The 12,122-nt window shown below is 41.7% G+C and overlaps 1 protein-coding gene across 4 annotated transcripts in view; it reads right to left on the reverse strand.

Annotated features, from left to right (window-relative positions):
* LOC134345770 (protein phosphatase 3 catalytic subunit alpha) overlaps nucleotides 1-12,122 on the reverse strand; it is a 285,040-nt gene that overhangs the window by 21,889 nt on the left and 251,029 nt on the right. For 2 of the 4 annotated variants that reach the window (XM_063046959.1, XM_063046957.1), the window contains exons 10-11: nucleotides 5,715-5,792; nucleotides 4,210-4,236 (exon numbers count right to left, since the gene is read on the reverse strand). In XM_063046959.1, the coding sequence (XP_062903029.1) occupies nucleotides 4,210-4,236; nucleotides 5,715-5,792 (105 nt within the window). The remainder of the gene's footprint in view (nucleotides 1-4,209; nucleotides 4,237-5,714; nucleotides 5,793-12,122) is intronic. The other 2 variants (XM_063046960.1, XM_063046958.1) reach the window with 1 other exon arrangement.

Genomic DNA, 12,122 nt, shown 5'->3' on the forward strand with positions numbered 1-12,122 from the left:
GGTTCAGTCCACATCATTTTGCACATAGGATGCCTTTTGCCTCCAGCCTTTGAACCATTCATTAACACAAGCCACCAAGACTGTGCATTGTTTTCTACACAGTCACTTTTACTTTCCAATTCTTTCTGCAGAACCAACAAAATTCAAAAAGATTTTATTTTGCTTTCACATTTCTAGGTTTTGCTTTGGAATCCCTCTGACTGCCTGTCTATTGAAACAGCCACGGCCCAAAAATGGTTGATTGACACTCCTTGAATTGATTCTGCTGCAGAGAAGTACTGTCTGTACAAGAGATGAGAACAGAAGATAACAAGGTGTCCCTTGGAGATAGACAGCTGAAGTTATAATGAGGAGTAAAGAAAAGGAAGGGGTATTAAACAGATGTTGTTCATTTGTCTTTGCCTAATAAATGGCATAATAAATATAACAGAAAAGGTGTGAAACTGAAGTTCTAATACCAGTGTGTAATTATTACCACTGAATACAAAGTACTTTGGACATTAAGGGAACTTAAAGCAGACACATTGCTGAACTTAATAGCCTACACAAAAGGGCTCAGAATGGTAGCTACAGAAATAATGAATATATTCATAATGATCTTTCAAAAACCTTATGACTTTAGAATATTCTTGGCAGAATTATATGACAGGAACTGTACTGTCTGCTGGAATCAATCTTGAGGGATTTGATAAGGCATATAGAACATTAAGATAGGATAAGACAGATGCTTTTTAGGATCTAGAAATTACATTTTCCAGATTCTCAAAATGCATCTGCTATGTTGTCACACAAGAAGCTGTTACATTAAATAAGGGCTTACATGGTTTGGGATTGGCTAAAGAATGAAAAACAAAGTGGAAACTAACAGGCTTTTTCTAGATTGCTACTGGGGGCACGACTGAGATCTTGGAGTGTCGTCTAATGGCAATTATCCAGGAAAACGATGACAAGGGAGTGAACAGGGGTGGCAAACTGAGTACATTAGAAAATATAAGACTGATCACTGATGGGAAGAATAGGCAAGAACATTTTCAGAATGATGAGAAAGTAGTAAGCACATGAGGGTGCAGATTGCAGTGCTGTGGCTCATGAAATATGAAAACAATAATCAAGGATTCGCAAGCAATTCGAAAGGGATTGGTAAATTGGCCTTGAAATGCACAGTCACTGGACTGATAACTGGGTGAGGAATTTGCTCTACATCAGAGCAAATGCCATGGACCAATATCATTAAGCAAGGGATCTGTGGACCCCAGGTTGGGAACTCCTGCTCCACACAAAGCAATTGACGAAGATTAAGGATGACCAATTGAATTAACGATTTCTTGTTAATTTGAAGAGCTGTGAGGAGAGAGGATGGTACTTACTGGAGCTCAAAGAACAAGGTTACTAATTCAAAGCATTGATAAGATATCCATCAAGAAGTTGTTTTCTTTTGATGGAGAACCTAAAACTAGGGATTCCAGTTTCAGGCTGAAGGGCCATTTCAGTTGGAGGTGATGAGACATTTCTTTATGCTATCAATATTTATAACCTCTCCCCCTATAGAAACTCAGTTGCCAAGCATATTTAAGGGTGAGGCTATTAGATTTAGGGTGTATGAGGATTGAGCAAGAGAATGGACAAGGTACAGAATAAGACATGAAGTTTCAGGTTCAGGCAAAGTCAAGGGGCAGAGCAGTTTCTACATTTTATAATTTTTTTAATACTTCAGCGATTACCTTCAAGGACTAAATAACCACGTGACTAGCAAACATTACACAGAACTTCCAGTAAACAGATGCAGATATTACTGCTCCTCCCCCATTCCCTCTCCTTTGTGCTTTTTATCCAGCATCCTCACCAATCCACCTCTACTATTCATCTTAACTTCGTCTTGTGGGAAAAAGTTCCACATCACCACTACTCTTTGGGTACTACTCTTCCTGATTGTTGTATCTCTCATTTCAGTTTTTTTTTGGTAAATGCCTATCCATGCTTTACAAAACAACTTCTCGATGAAAGGACCTGAAGATTATGAAGAAATACACCTCTTCTGTAAAACGTGTATCAACAGCTGGCGATTCCTAACTCCTTAAATTTAGCTCAATTCAATATTCAAATGAGATACAAACAGTGGCTCTGATATTCTCACAGCCATTCAGCGCTGGTGAATAAAGACTAAGATTTTGAAGTGAAGTGATTCTCCCTACACCATAAAGGAAGCTGAAATGGATTAGCAATTCTATGTAGAAAACGCAAACACGAGGAAATCTGCAGATGCTGGAAATTCAAGCAACACACACAAAATGCTGGTGGAACGCAGCAGGCCAGACAGCATCCATAGGAAGAAGCTCAGTCGACATTTCAGGCCAAGACCCTTCGTCAGGACTAACTGAAAGAAGAGATAGTAAGAGATTAGAAAGTGGGAGGGGGAGGGGGAGATCTGAAATGATAGGAGAAGACAGGAGGGGGAGGGATAGAGCTAAGAGCTGGAAAGTTGATTGGCAAAAGGGACACAAGGCTGGAGAAGGGAGAGGATCATGGGACAAGAGGCCTAGGGAGAAAGAAAGGGGGAGGGGAGCGCGAGAGGAAGATGGAGAGCAGGCAAGGAGTAATTGTGAGAGGGACAGAGAGAGAAAAAGAGAGGGGAAAACAGAAACAAACAAATAAATAAATAAATAAGGGATGGGGTAAAAACGGAAGGAGGGGCACTAACAGAAGTTAGAGAAGTCAATGTGGCCACACATTTTAATTCCACGTCCCATTCCCATTCTGATATGTCTATCCATGGCCTCCTCTACTGTCAAGATGAAGCCACACACAGGTTGGAGGAACAACACCTTATATTCCGTCTGGGTAGCCTCCAACCCGACACCATGAACATTGACTTCTCTAACTTCCGTTAATGCCCCGCTTCCTATTCTTACCCCATCCCTTATTTAGTTATTATTTTTTATTTCTTCCTTCTCTCTCTCTCTCTTTTCTCTCTCTGTCCCTGTTACAATTACTCCTTGCCTGCTCTCCATCTTCCTCTGGTGCTCCCCTCCCCCTATCTTTCTCCCTAGGCCTCCCGTCCCATGATCCTTTCCCTTCTCCATTCTTGTATTCCTTTTGCCAATCAACTTTCCAGCTCTTAGCTCTATCCCTCCCCCTCCTGTCTTCTCCTATCATTTCGGATCTCCCCCTCCCCTTCCCACTTTCAAATCTCTTACTATCTCTTCTTTCAGTTAGTCCTGACGAAGGGTCTCGGCCCGAAACGTCAACTGAGCTTCTTCCTGCGTACCACCACCATTTTGTGTGTGTTGCTCTATGTAGAAAACCTGGCTTCTAGATAGAAACGTCTGTGGGGCAGGTAGCAAGGAACAACAATATCAACTTCCTCAACCCTGAATAAGGGCAAAGATTTCTTTGCTTTTGCTTGACATTTGACGAGTGTTGGACAGATATATTGCTGGGTTCAGAACATATACCCTTCTGACCACATGCCTGCCTGTCAGTACTGATAATGTACACACTTGAACAAGTGGACTGAAGCACGGGGATGTAGAAGTTGTTGGAGCAAGTTTATTGAATTATTTAAAGTCTGTCACGAGACTTGTGGCCCATCAGGCTGGTGCTTCTGCCGGTTTCCGTGGTGTGAAGCAACTGAGAGTACGAGACTCCCCCGCAGATAGGACGCCAGTCTATCGCGAGGTTAACCCCCAGCATTTTTCCCGGTACCCACTCTCAGCTGGGTAGACTGGAGCATTGTGTGGTTAAGTGCCTTGCTCAAGGACACACACGCTGCCCTGGCCGAGGCTCAAACCCACGACCTTCAGATCACTAGTCCAACGCCCTAACCATTTGGCCACGCAAATTTTTGGAACAGGACTTGAAATGGTCAGCTTTTCATCCCAAATAATGGACAATTATTCCCTTATAGCTACAAGCTCAATTGGTTTACCTTACTGAAGCTAAAAGCAGAGAGTCTGACAGAAGAGCAGCACAGATTCAGCCAACACAACCCACTCCAAGTTTTATAAAAGGTATTTCCAATAATTGCAGAAGGTGACTCGCTGGAAGCAGTTCCAACACATCAGTTTTTGTTGCAAAAACAAATCAGATTAAGCGTTGAATTTATACAGATTGAGAACACTGCCCTACAGATGTCAGATCGTGCAAGAGAAACATGACAATGAGTCAGAGTCTCTACCAGCTTTGCCCTTCAACAATACGCTTGATTTGTACCTTTCTTCTGGCCATAAATGAGCTGTTCTTCTCATGACACAATCCAGAAAATAAAGAGATAGAAAGATCAGTAGGAAGCTTGGAGAATGAGAACAAAACACAGGTACAGATATCTGACAGAACCAATGGAAAAGCATTAAAACCAAATTCTGTGGAAATAGAAAAGAAACAAATTAGATAAGGAAATTAAAAAAGTTGATGGAAATAAGGCACTTAAAATAAAATAAGTTTGATTATTAGCCCATTAGAATGATCCACCTGAGGGTCAATGTTTAGTAACCAAGGCCTTGGGTAGTGTGTGGAGAAGGCTTACTGAATAGACCAAAGTTTGAGGAAGCTCAGTTCCATGTAGAGACTGGAGAAGCTGGGGCTACTCTTGAATACAGAAGGTTAAGGGAAGATGTAATAGAGGTGTGCAAATAAAAGAATTTGATGAGATTAACTCAGAGAAATTGCAGGAGGTTGGTGACCAAGAGGCATAGAGAAGGGCATCATAGGCAGAGTTTCTATGCAGGGAGTTGAAAGGCAGCGGGAGCAAGTTCAATGGGAACTTGCAAATGAGAAATGAATAACTATGAAGGATAAGTCTTATTGTACTAAGGAAAATGTTAAGGGGGATGGGGCAGATGGGAGAGTTTCTGCAAAGGAATGGTCAAAGCTCAGCAAGGTGGCATGATAGTGTAATGTTAATGTAATGCTATTATTGTGCCAGCAACATGGGCTCAATTTCACTGCTGTCTGTAAGGAGTATGTACAGTCTCCTTGTGAACGCGTGGGTTTCCTCTGGATGTAGTTTTCTCCCACCTTTCAAAGGTGCAAGGGGTTAGTAGGTTAATTGGTAAACATGGATGCCGTTGCACCAGAAGGGCCTGTTATTGTACTGTATGTCTAAGTAAGTAAATGAACATCTTCTGGTGCACTATGAATGTGGGGGCTTGACTGTGTGCAATGCCCAAATTGGCTCATTAATTACGATGGCCTGTTGCTCTGATCACATTTTTTACACTACAAGTTTTGATTTGCTTTTAATTACTTCTAAACCAATCCACAAAGAAAACAGGAAACAGGTCTTGCTCTCATAGGGTGTATCAATTCTCAGTGATAGTCATGCATGTGTTCTAGGGGATATCAGAAAAGCCTTAGTTCGGTGAACTAATTGCTAATATTGAGGATAGCTTCCAATCATGATAACAATAATTTGCAACATTGATCAAGGTACCAAAGACAATTACAGGTCCTGTAGATTAATCATTACGCTATTTATAATCAGTTGGATTGTTAAAAATAAGTATTTTAATAAGGCCCAGAGGTTAGAATGCAAAAAGATGAAAATTAAAATCATTAGGAAAAAATGTTGAAAAACAGGTAGTGGGGAATGAGCAATACTATGAATGAACCAGGGACAGAAGAGGATTTTGGTTTCATGGAAAGCTGCAGGAGAAAGATCTGAGCAAAAGCAGATTTTATTTTGCCAGTGGTAACAACATATTCAATTAACTGCTCACCATCAAAACCATCGTCTCCTTCTGAAATGAGTTCATCATCAGAACAGATATTGAGCACATTCACCAACATCTCAGTCACTAGGAGAAAGACGGATAAAACAGTTAGTTTAGAAAAAAACACTTGTACCACAAACAAACCCACATCAATCCACAGCAACAGAAGATGGAGGAACACATGTCCAAGGTGTAAGTGGGCCAGACAGAAGGTCAGGCAATACTGTGAGCTTTCAAATTGTAGCAGATGGATTACTTTCACTGAATTCTATGTGCTTCATTATTTCTCTAGTGGCAATGACTCAGCATGCAAGAGATACACTCTCTTTGCAATGATTTTTTTTCCTAATTAGGTGAAAATATTCATTAACTGGGGAAAGTTCACATCTCTCATCACTCTACCACTGAGCTCAGCACCTCCAAAACACAGAGCAGCAGCTAAATGTAACCGTTCTCATTAAAGGTGTCAAATGGTGCAACTCAACACACCATAAACTGTTGAAGCTTCTTTCCTTTAAATTGTGTGTTCAAATCTCAAATTAACCAGCACACACAAACTATGAATTTTAAAAGGTATGTTACTCAAGTCTGCTCTTGCAGCATGAGACCTACTTACCCCTCCCTCCATGCTAGCCACCTGCCCCTCCCCTCTACATTGATCTTGGCCCCAAAGTGCAAAATTTCAAGTTTTAATTTTCTAACAGCTAATTATCCACAGAACAAGACTAAATAGAACAAAATACAGGTTTCCCCCGCTATCCGAAGGTAGAGCGTTTCTATGAAACGGTTCGTAAGCTGGAATGTCATAAAGTGAATAAGCAATTACCATTTAATAATTTGGGAAAAATTTCTGAGTGTTCCCAGACCCAAAAAATAACTTACAAAATCATGCCAAATAACACATAAAACCTAAAATATCAGTAACATATAGTAAAAGCAGGAATGATATGACAAATACACAGCCTATATAAAATAGAAATAACGTATGTACAGTGTAGTTTCACTTACCAGAATCGGGAAGACTCGAATAAATTGCAGTTCCGTCACAGTTAAACACTTGCTTATATGAATAACCATCTGACACAATCACCTCTGATCTGGGCCGACATTTATGTGCTGGGCGGCACCTAATTGATTAGCTTCTTTCTTTTGGCTTTTTTCTTAAAGATGTGCTGGGTGTGTTCCGACTACTGCTGCACCGCTGCATTCTTCGCGGCAATGTATCGGTCCACGGCCTGGAGGTTGGGGACCACTGCTTAAACTATGAAGCTGCCCTCGCCTCAGAAACCGATCAAACCACCCATGACTACCTTTAAATTCCACTTTTGCAACACTTTCATCACCATCGTCCAGTACTTTCTGTTTCAGCTTACTAAAAAGACTGACTGATTTCTCCTTAAGTATTAAAAAACTTAACAGAACACCACGCTTTGTACACCTATCAATCCACTCAAGCAATAGAACTTCCGACTAAGAGAGACCACTTTGCTACGAGCAGAACCAACAAAAACATTGGCAGCTCTCAGGGTTCTCTCTCTCTGCGTATAAATAGTGCTAATGGTGGATGCAGGCAAGTTCAACGCACGGACAATATCCTTACTTAGTTCACCACGATCGAAACGCTTAATTATGTCTAGTTTTACACTAAGTGTAACACCCTTACGAGATCTTTTAGGCTTTTCCGATACCTTAGAACTCATCTTGCTAACAGATGCACAAAATAAATCGAGATAAAGCACGTGTTTAAGCAATGCTGGCTAGAATACAGTTCTGGGGGAGGAGCTTGGCTGTTCTGGTACGTGCTGCCTATTTTTGTAACAGTGAAAACACCTTCTGTTAGCGAAAACAGGTAACTAATGTAGGTCTTTCGTAACAGCGAGGTGTCGTAAAGCGAATGTTTGGAAAACAGGGGCCACCTGTACGATGGCCCACAAATTTGTGCCAACCTTTTAACCTAATACTAGTGTATCTACCTCTACCACAACCCCAGCAAGGCAATCCACAAACTCACCATACTGTCTAAAAAAACTCACCTACAGTGGCATGCAAAAGTTTGGCCACCCCTGGTCAAAATTTCTGCTACTGTGAATAGTTAAGTAAGTAGAAGATGAACTGATCTTCAAAAGTCATAAAGTTAAAGATGAAACATTCTTTTCAACATTTTAAGCAAGATTAGTGTATTACTTTTGTTTTGTACAATTTTAGAGTAAAAAAAAAAGAAAAGGAGCACCATGCAAAAAGTTTGGGCACCCCAAGAGATTTGAGCTCTCAGATAACTTTTACCAAGATCTCAGACCTTAATTAGCTTATTAGGGCTATGGCTTGTTAACAGTCGTTAGGAAAGGCCAGGTGATGCAAATTTCAAAGCTTTATAAATACCCTGACTCCTCAAACCTTGTCCCAACAATCAGGAGCCATGGGCTCCTCTAAGCAGCTGCCTTGCACTCTGAAAATTAAAACAGGAGAAGGCTATAAGAAAGCAATGCATTTTCAGGTAGACATTTCCTCAGTTAATAATGCAATTAAGAAATGGCAGTTCACATGAACGGTGGAGGTCAAGTTCAGGTCTGGGAGACCAAGAAAACTTTCTGAGAGAACTGCTCGTAGAATTGCTAGAAAGGCAAATCAAAACACCCGTTTGACTGCAAAAGACCTTCAGGAAGATTTAGCAGACTCTGGAGTGGTGGTGCACTGTTCTACTGTGCAGCGACACCTGCACAAATATGACCTTTATGGAAGAGTCATCAGAAGAAAACCTTTCCTGCGTCCTCACCACAAAATTCAGCGTCAGAAGTTTGCAAAGGGACATCTAAACAAGCCCAAAGCACTTTGGAAACAAATCCTGTGGACTGATGAAGTTAAAATAGAACTTTTTGGCTGCAATGAGCAAAGGTATGTTTGGAGAAAAAAGGGTGCAGAATTTCATGAAAAGAACACTTCTCCAACTGTTAAGCACAGGGATGGATCGATCATGTTTTGGGCTTGTGATGCAGCCAGTGGCACGGGGAACATTTCACTGGTAGAGGGAAGAATGAATTCAATTAAATACCAGCAAATTCTGGAAGCAAACATCACACCGTCTGTAAAAAAGCTGAAGATGAAAAGAGGATGGCTTCTACAACAGGATAATGATCCTAAACACACCTCAAAATCCACAATGGACTACTTCAAGAGGCGCAAGCTGAAGATTTTGCCATAGCCCTCACAGTCCCCCAACCTAAACATCATCGAAAATCTGTGGATAGACTTCAAAAGAGCAGTGCATGCAAGATGGCCCAAGAATCTCACAGAACTAGAAGGCTTTTGCAAGGAAGGATGGGCAAAAATCCCCCAAACAAGAATTGAAAGACTCTTAGCTGGCTACAGAAAGCGTTTACAAGCTGTGATACTTGCCAAAGGGAGTGTTACTAAGTACTGACCATGGAGGGTGCCCAAACTTTTGTTTCGGGCCCTTTTCCTTTTTTGTTATTTTGAAACTGTAAAAGATGGAAATAAAAAAAGTAATCTTGCTTAAAATATTAAAGAAATGTGTCATCTTTAACTTTATGCTTTTTGGAAATCAGGTCATCTTTTACTCACTTAGCTATTCACAATAACAGAAATTTTGACCAGGGCACCCTCACTAAAGCTTCTACATCCTTCCTTTAATGAGGTGACCAGAACTGAACACAATATTCCAAGTGTGGTCTAGCCCAGTTCTATAAAACTGCCACATTACCTTATGGATCTTGAATTCCATCCCCTGATTAATGAAGACATCCTATGAATTTGCACAACAACGTAGAAGGATCTACAGTCGTGGACCCCAAGATCAGTCTGTTCCTCCACGCTAAGAATCATGCCATTAAACCTGTATTCTACCTTCAAATTCGATCTTCCAAAGTGAATCCCTTCATACTTTACTAATCTGAACTCCATGAACCACTTCTCAGCCCAGCTCTGCATCCTGTCAATGTCCCACTGTAACCTATGACAGTCTTCTATGCGATCGACAACCACAACAACTTTCTACACTATCCACACATAGTTGAAGCTACTCCTGCTCTTGGCTAAGGAGAATGTTTAGAGCTTGATTAATCCTATCCTGGTGTTGAAGGGATATTTTTTTCTATTCAGTTCATCTTTGTTTTCAAATTCCTCTACTGCTCTGAACCACAGTCACCAAGATTTCTGTGCTCCTTTGACTCAGCATCCTTCAGCACCTTACATTCCTAATGCTCAGCAGAAATAGAAGTAAGCCATGGTTTTGATAGAGACAACTTGATAGAGCTATACAAGACTATAAGAGGCAGATGTAGGTAAAATGGACAGGCATCACCTTTTTCACAGGACACCAATGGCTAATAACATAGGACATAATTTTAAGATGAGCGAAGAAAAGTTTAGAGGAGACGTCAGAGGTAGTTGTTTTTTTGTTTAAGAAGCAGAGAGTGGCAAGTGCCTGGAATGCACTACCAGAGCTAGTGGTAGAGGCTGATACATTAAGGACATTTAAGATACCTAGATAGGCACATTTTTAAAGATAAATGGAAGCTTATGTGCTCTATAAGAGGGAAAGGTCAGGTTAATCATGGAGTAATCATGGGGGGGTGAGTGAGGTCTGGGCCTGATGCCCCACTCACCCAGGGAAAGTGTACACACAATACATCGCCTCTCCCTTCCCGGTGTACTGATCGCTGCGTGGTCACTGTCTGGCCTGCTAGGCAGGAGGCCACTGCAAATAGCCTCTCCTACATTACTGAGTCCATAGCAACACCTTCTCGTCGGTGCCCCTTGTTTCCACTGAGCTTGCTACTTCATGGCGCGACCGAGTGTCTGGTGGTATAACTGGATGGGTCGGCTGGGCTCGTTAGCCTTGGTTGGCAGCCAGCCGAAGAGAAGGACAACTCTGAATCCAAACCCGGGCAGGTGGGGCTCGTTAGCCTTGTCAGGCCATCCACCGAGGAGAAGGACACTCCGACGTAAATCCTACGACCCGAGGACCTCGCTGTCACCGTCCCAGCTTGCTAGGCTATGGCAGATGAACCCTGGGTGTAAAGGGTGGGGCCAGTACCATGCACACTGCACTCCACCTAAAATACCATTGTGCAGGCTGAAGGACACGCCCACGTCTACAACCATCCTTGCAGCCGCTGTGACCGGGTCTGCCTGTCCCATATTGGCCTCGTAAGCCACCAGTGAGCCTGCAGAAGACATGGGCAGCCCTCTTCCTAAATCTTTGTTTGCGAAGCCAAGCCATGATGATGATGAATTTAAAAGGTCAGTATCACATCATGGGCCAAAGGACTTGTACTGTGCTGTACTGTTCTATGTCTCTCTAACCTGCCTTGCCATTTTATATCATATGGACCACCTGATTTCTGCTTCAGTTCCACTCTGCTGTCTATTCTCCATAACCCTCAATACTACAGAAGTCCGTCTCTCAACATTCTCAGCTCCTGAATAGAGAACTCCAAAGATTCATTATCCTTAGAGAAGAAATTTCCTTTCAGCTTTAAACAAACAACCCTTGCTCTGAATTATACCTCTCATTTTTGGTTCCACCATCAGCAATTTACCTGCCAATCCCCTTCAAAGATTTGTATTTATAAAATGAATTCACATTCTGCAAATCCTAAAGAGTTTAGATGCAACTATCCCATTCATTCATAGAATCGCTGAATGAACCAAAACTATACATGCCTCCCAGCATCTGGTTTCAGTTGTAGGTCTACCTCAGGTACCTGTACAGCTGTGAGGGCATCACTGCTGAGACCCAAAGCACTGTAAATTCTTCCCCAAACATCACTGCTGTTTCTAAGATAATTCTAAACACCCATACCTCAAGAACAGCAGCTGCTACCATCTTCTCAAGAGCAATTAGGGATGGACAATTAAATGCATACTCAGCCTGTGAATCCCACATCTCTTGAATAAATCTATAAAGAAAGTCCTGATATTTGCTGTGGCTCACTGACAAGTTTGGCATTATTATTTTCCAAGTGAAGCATCCAGGTTGAAAGTATCTCACAAATGCAAATTGTTGTTATTCTTCTTCTCCAGTCCTAGCCTTCTATGCTGTTTAATATGCAAATGCAGAATGTTTTAAAGTTCAGGAAGTTGTAGCAATTCAGTCAATGCAAATCAAAACAGCGGAGAAAGTAAATCATAATGCAGTTTCTGGAGGTTCACTGCCACAGCTATGCTTACGCTGTATCTGCTTGACAAGATCCAGTCGGCTTAGAGAGCAAATTCAAATTGCAATAGATAAATGATCCTTGAAAGTGAGGAAATGTGGATGGGATGGAGTGGGGTGGGATAGGGGTAGGGTAGGGTAGGGGTGTGTGTGTGGGGAGAGTGGTATGGCACACCCTCAGTACCACCTACAGTTCTTCCCTGGTCCTACATCAGAGAATCAGTTTGGATAATAAGCAC

The sequence above is a fragment of the Mobula hypostoma genome, chromosome 4, assembly GCF_963921235.1.
Source record: "Mobula hypostoma chromosome 4, sMobHyp1.1, whole genome shotgun sequence".
In the NCBI taxonomy this organism is placed as follows: domain Eukaryota; kingdom Metazoa; phylum Chordata; class Chondrichthyes; order Myliobatiformes; family Myliobatidae; genus Mobula; species Mobula hypostoma.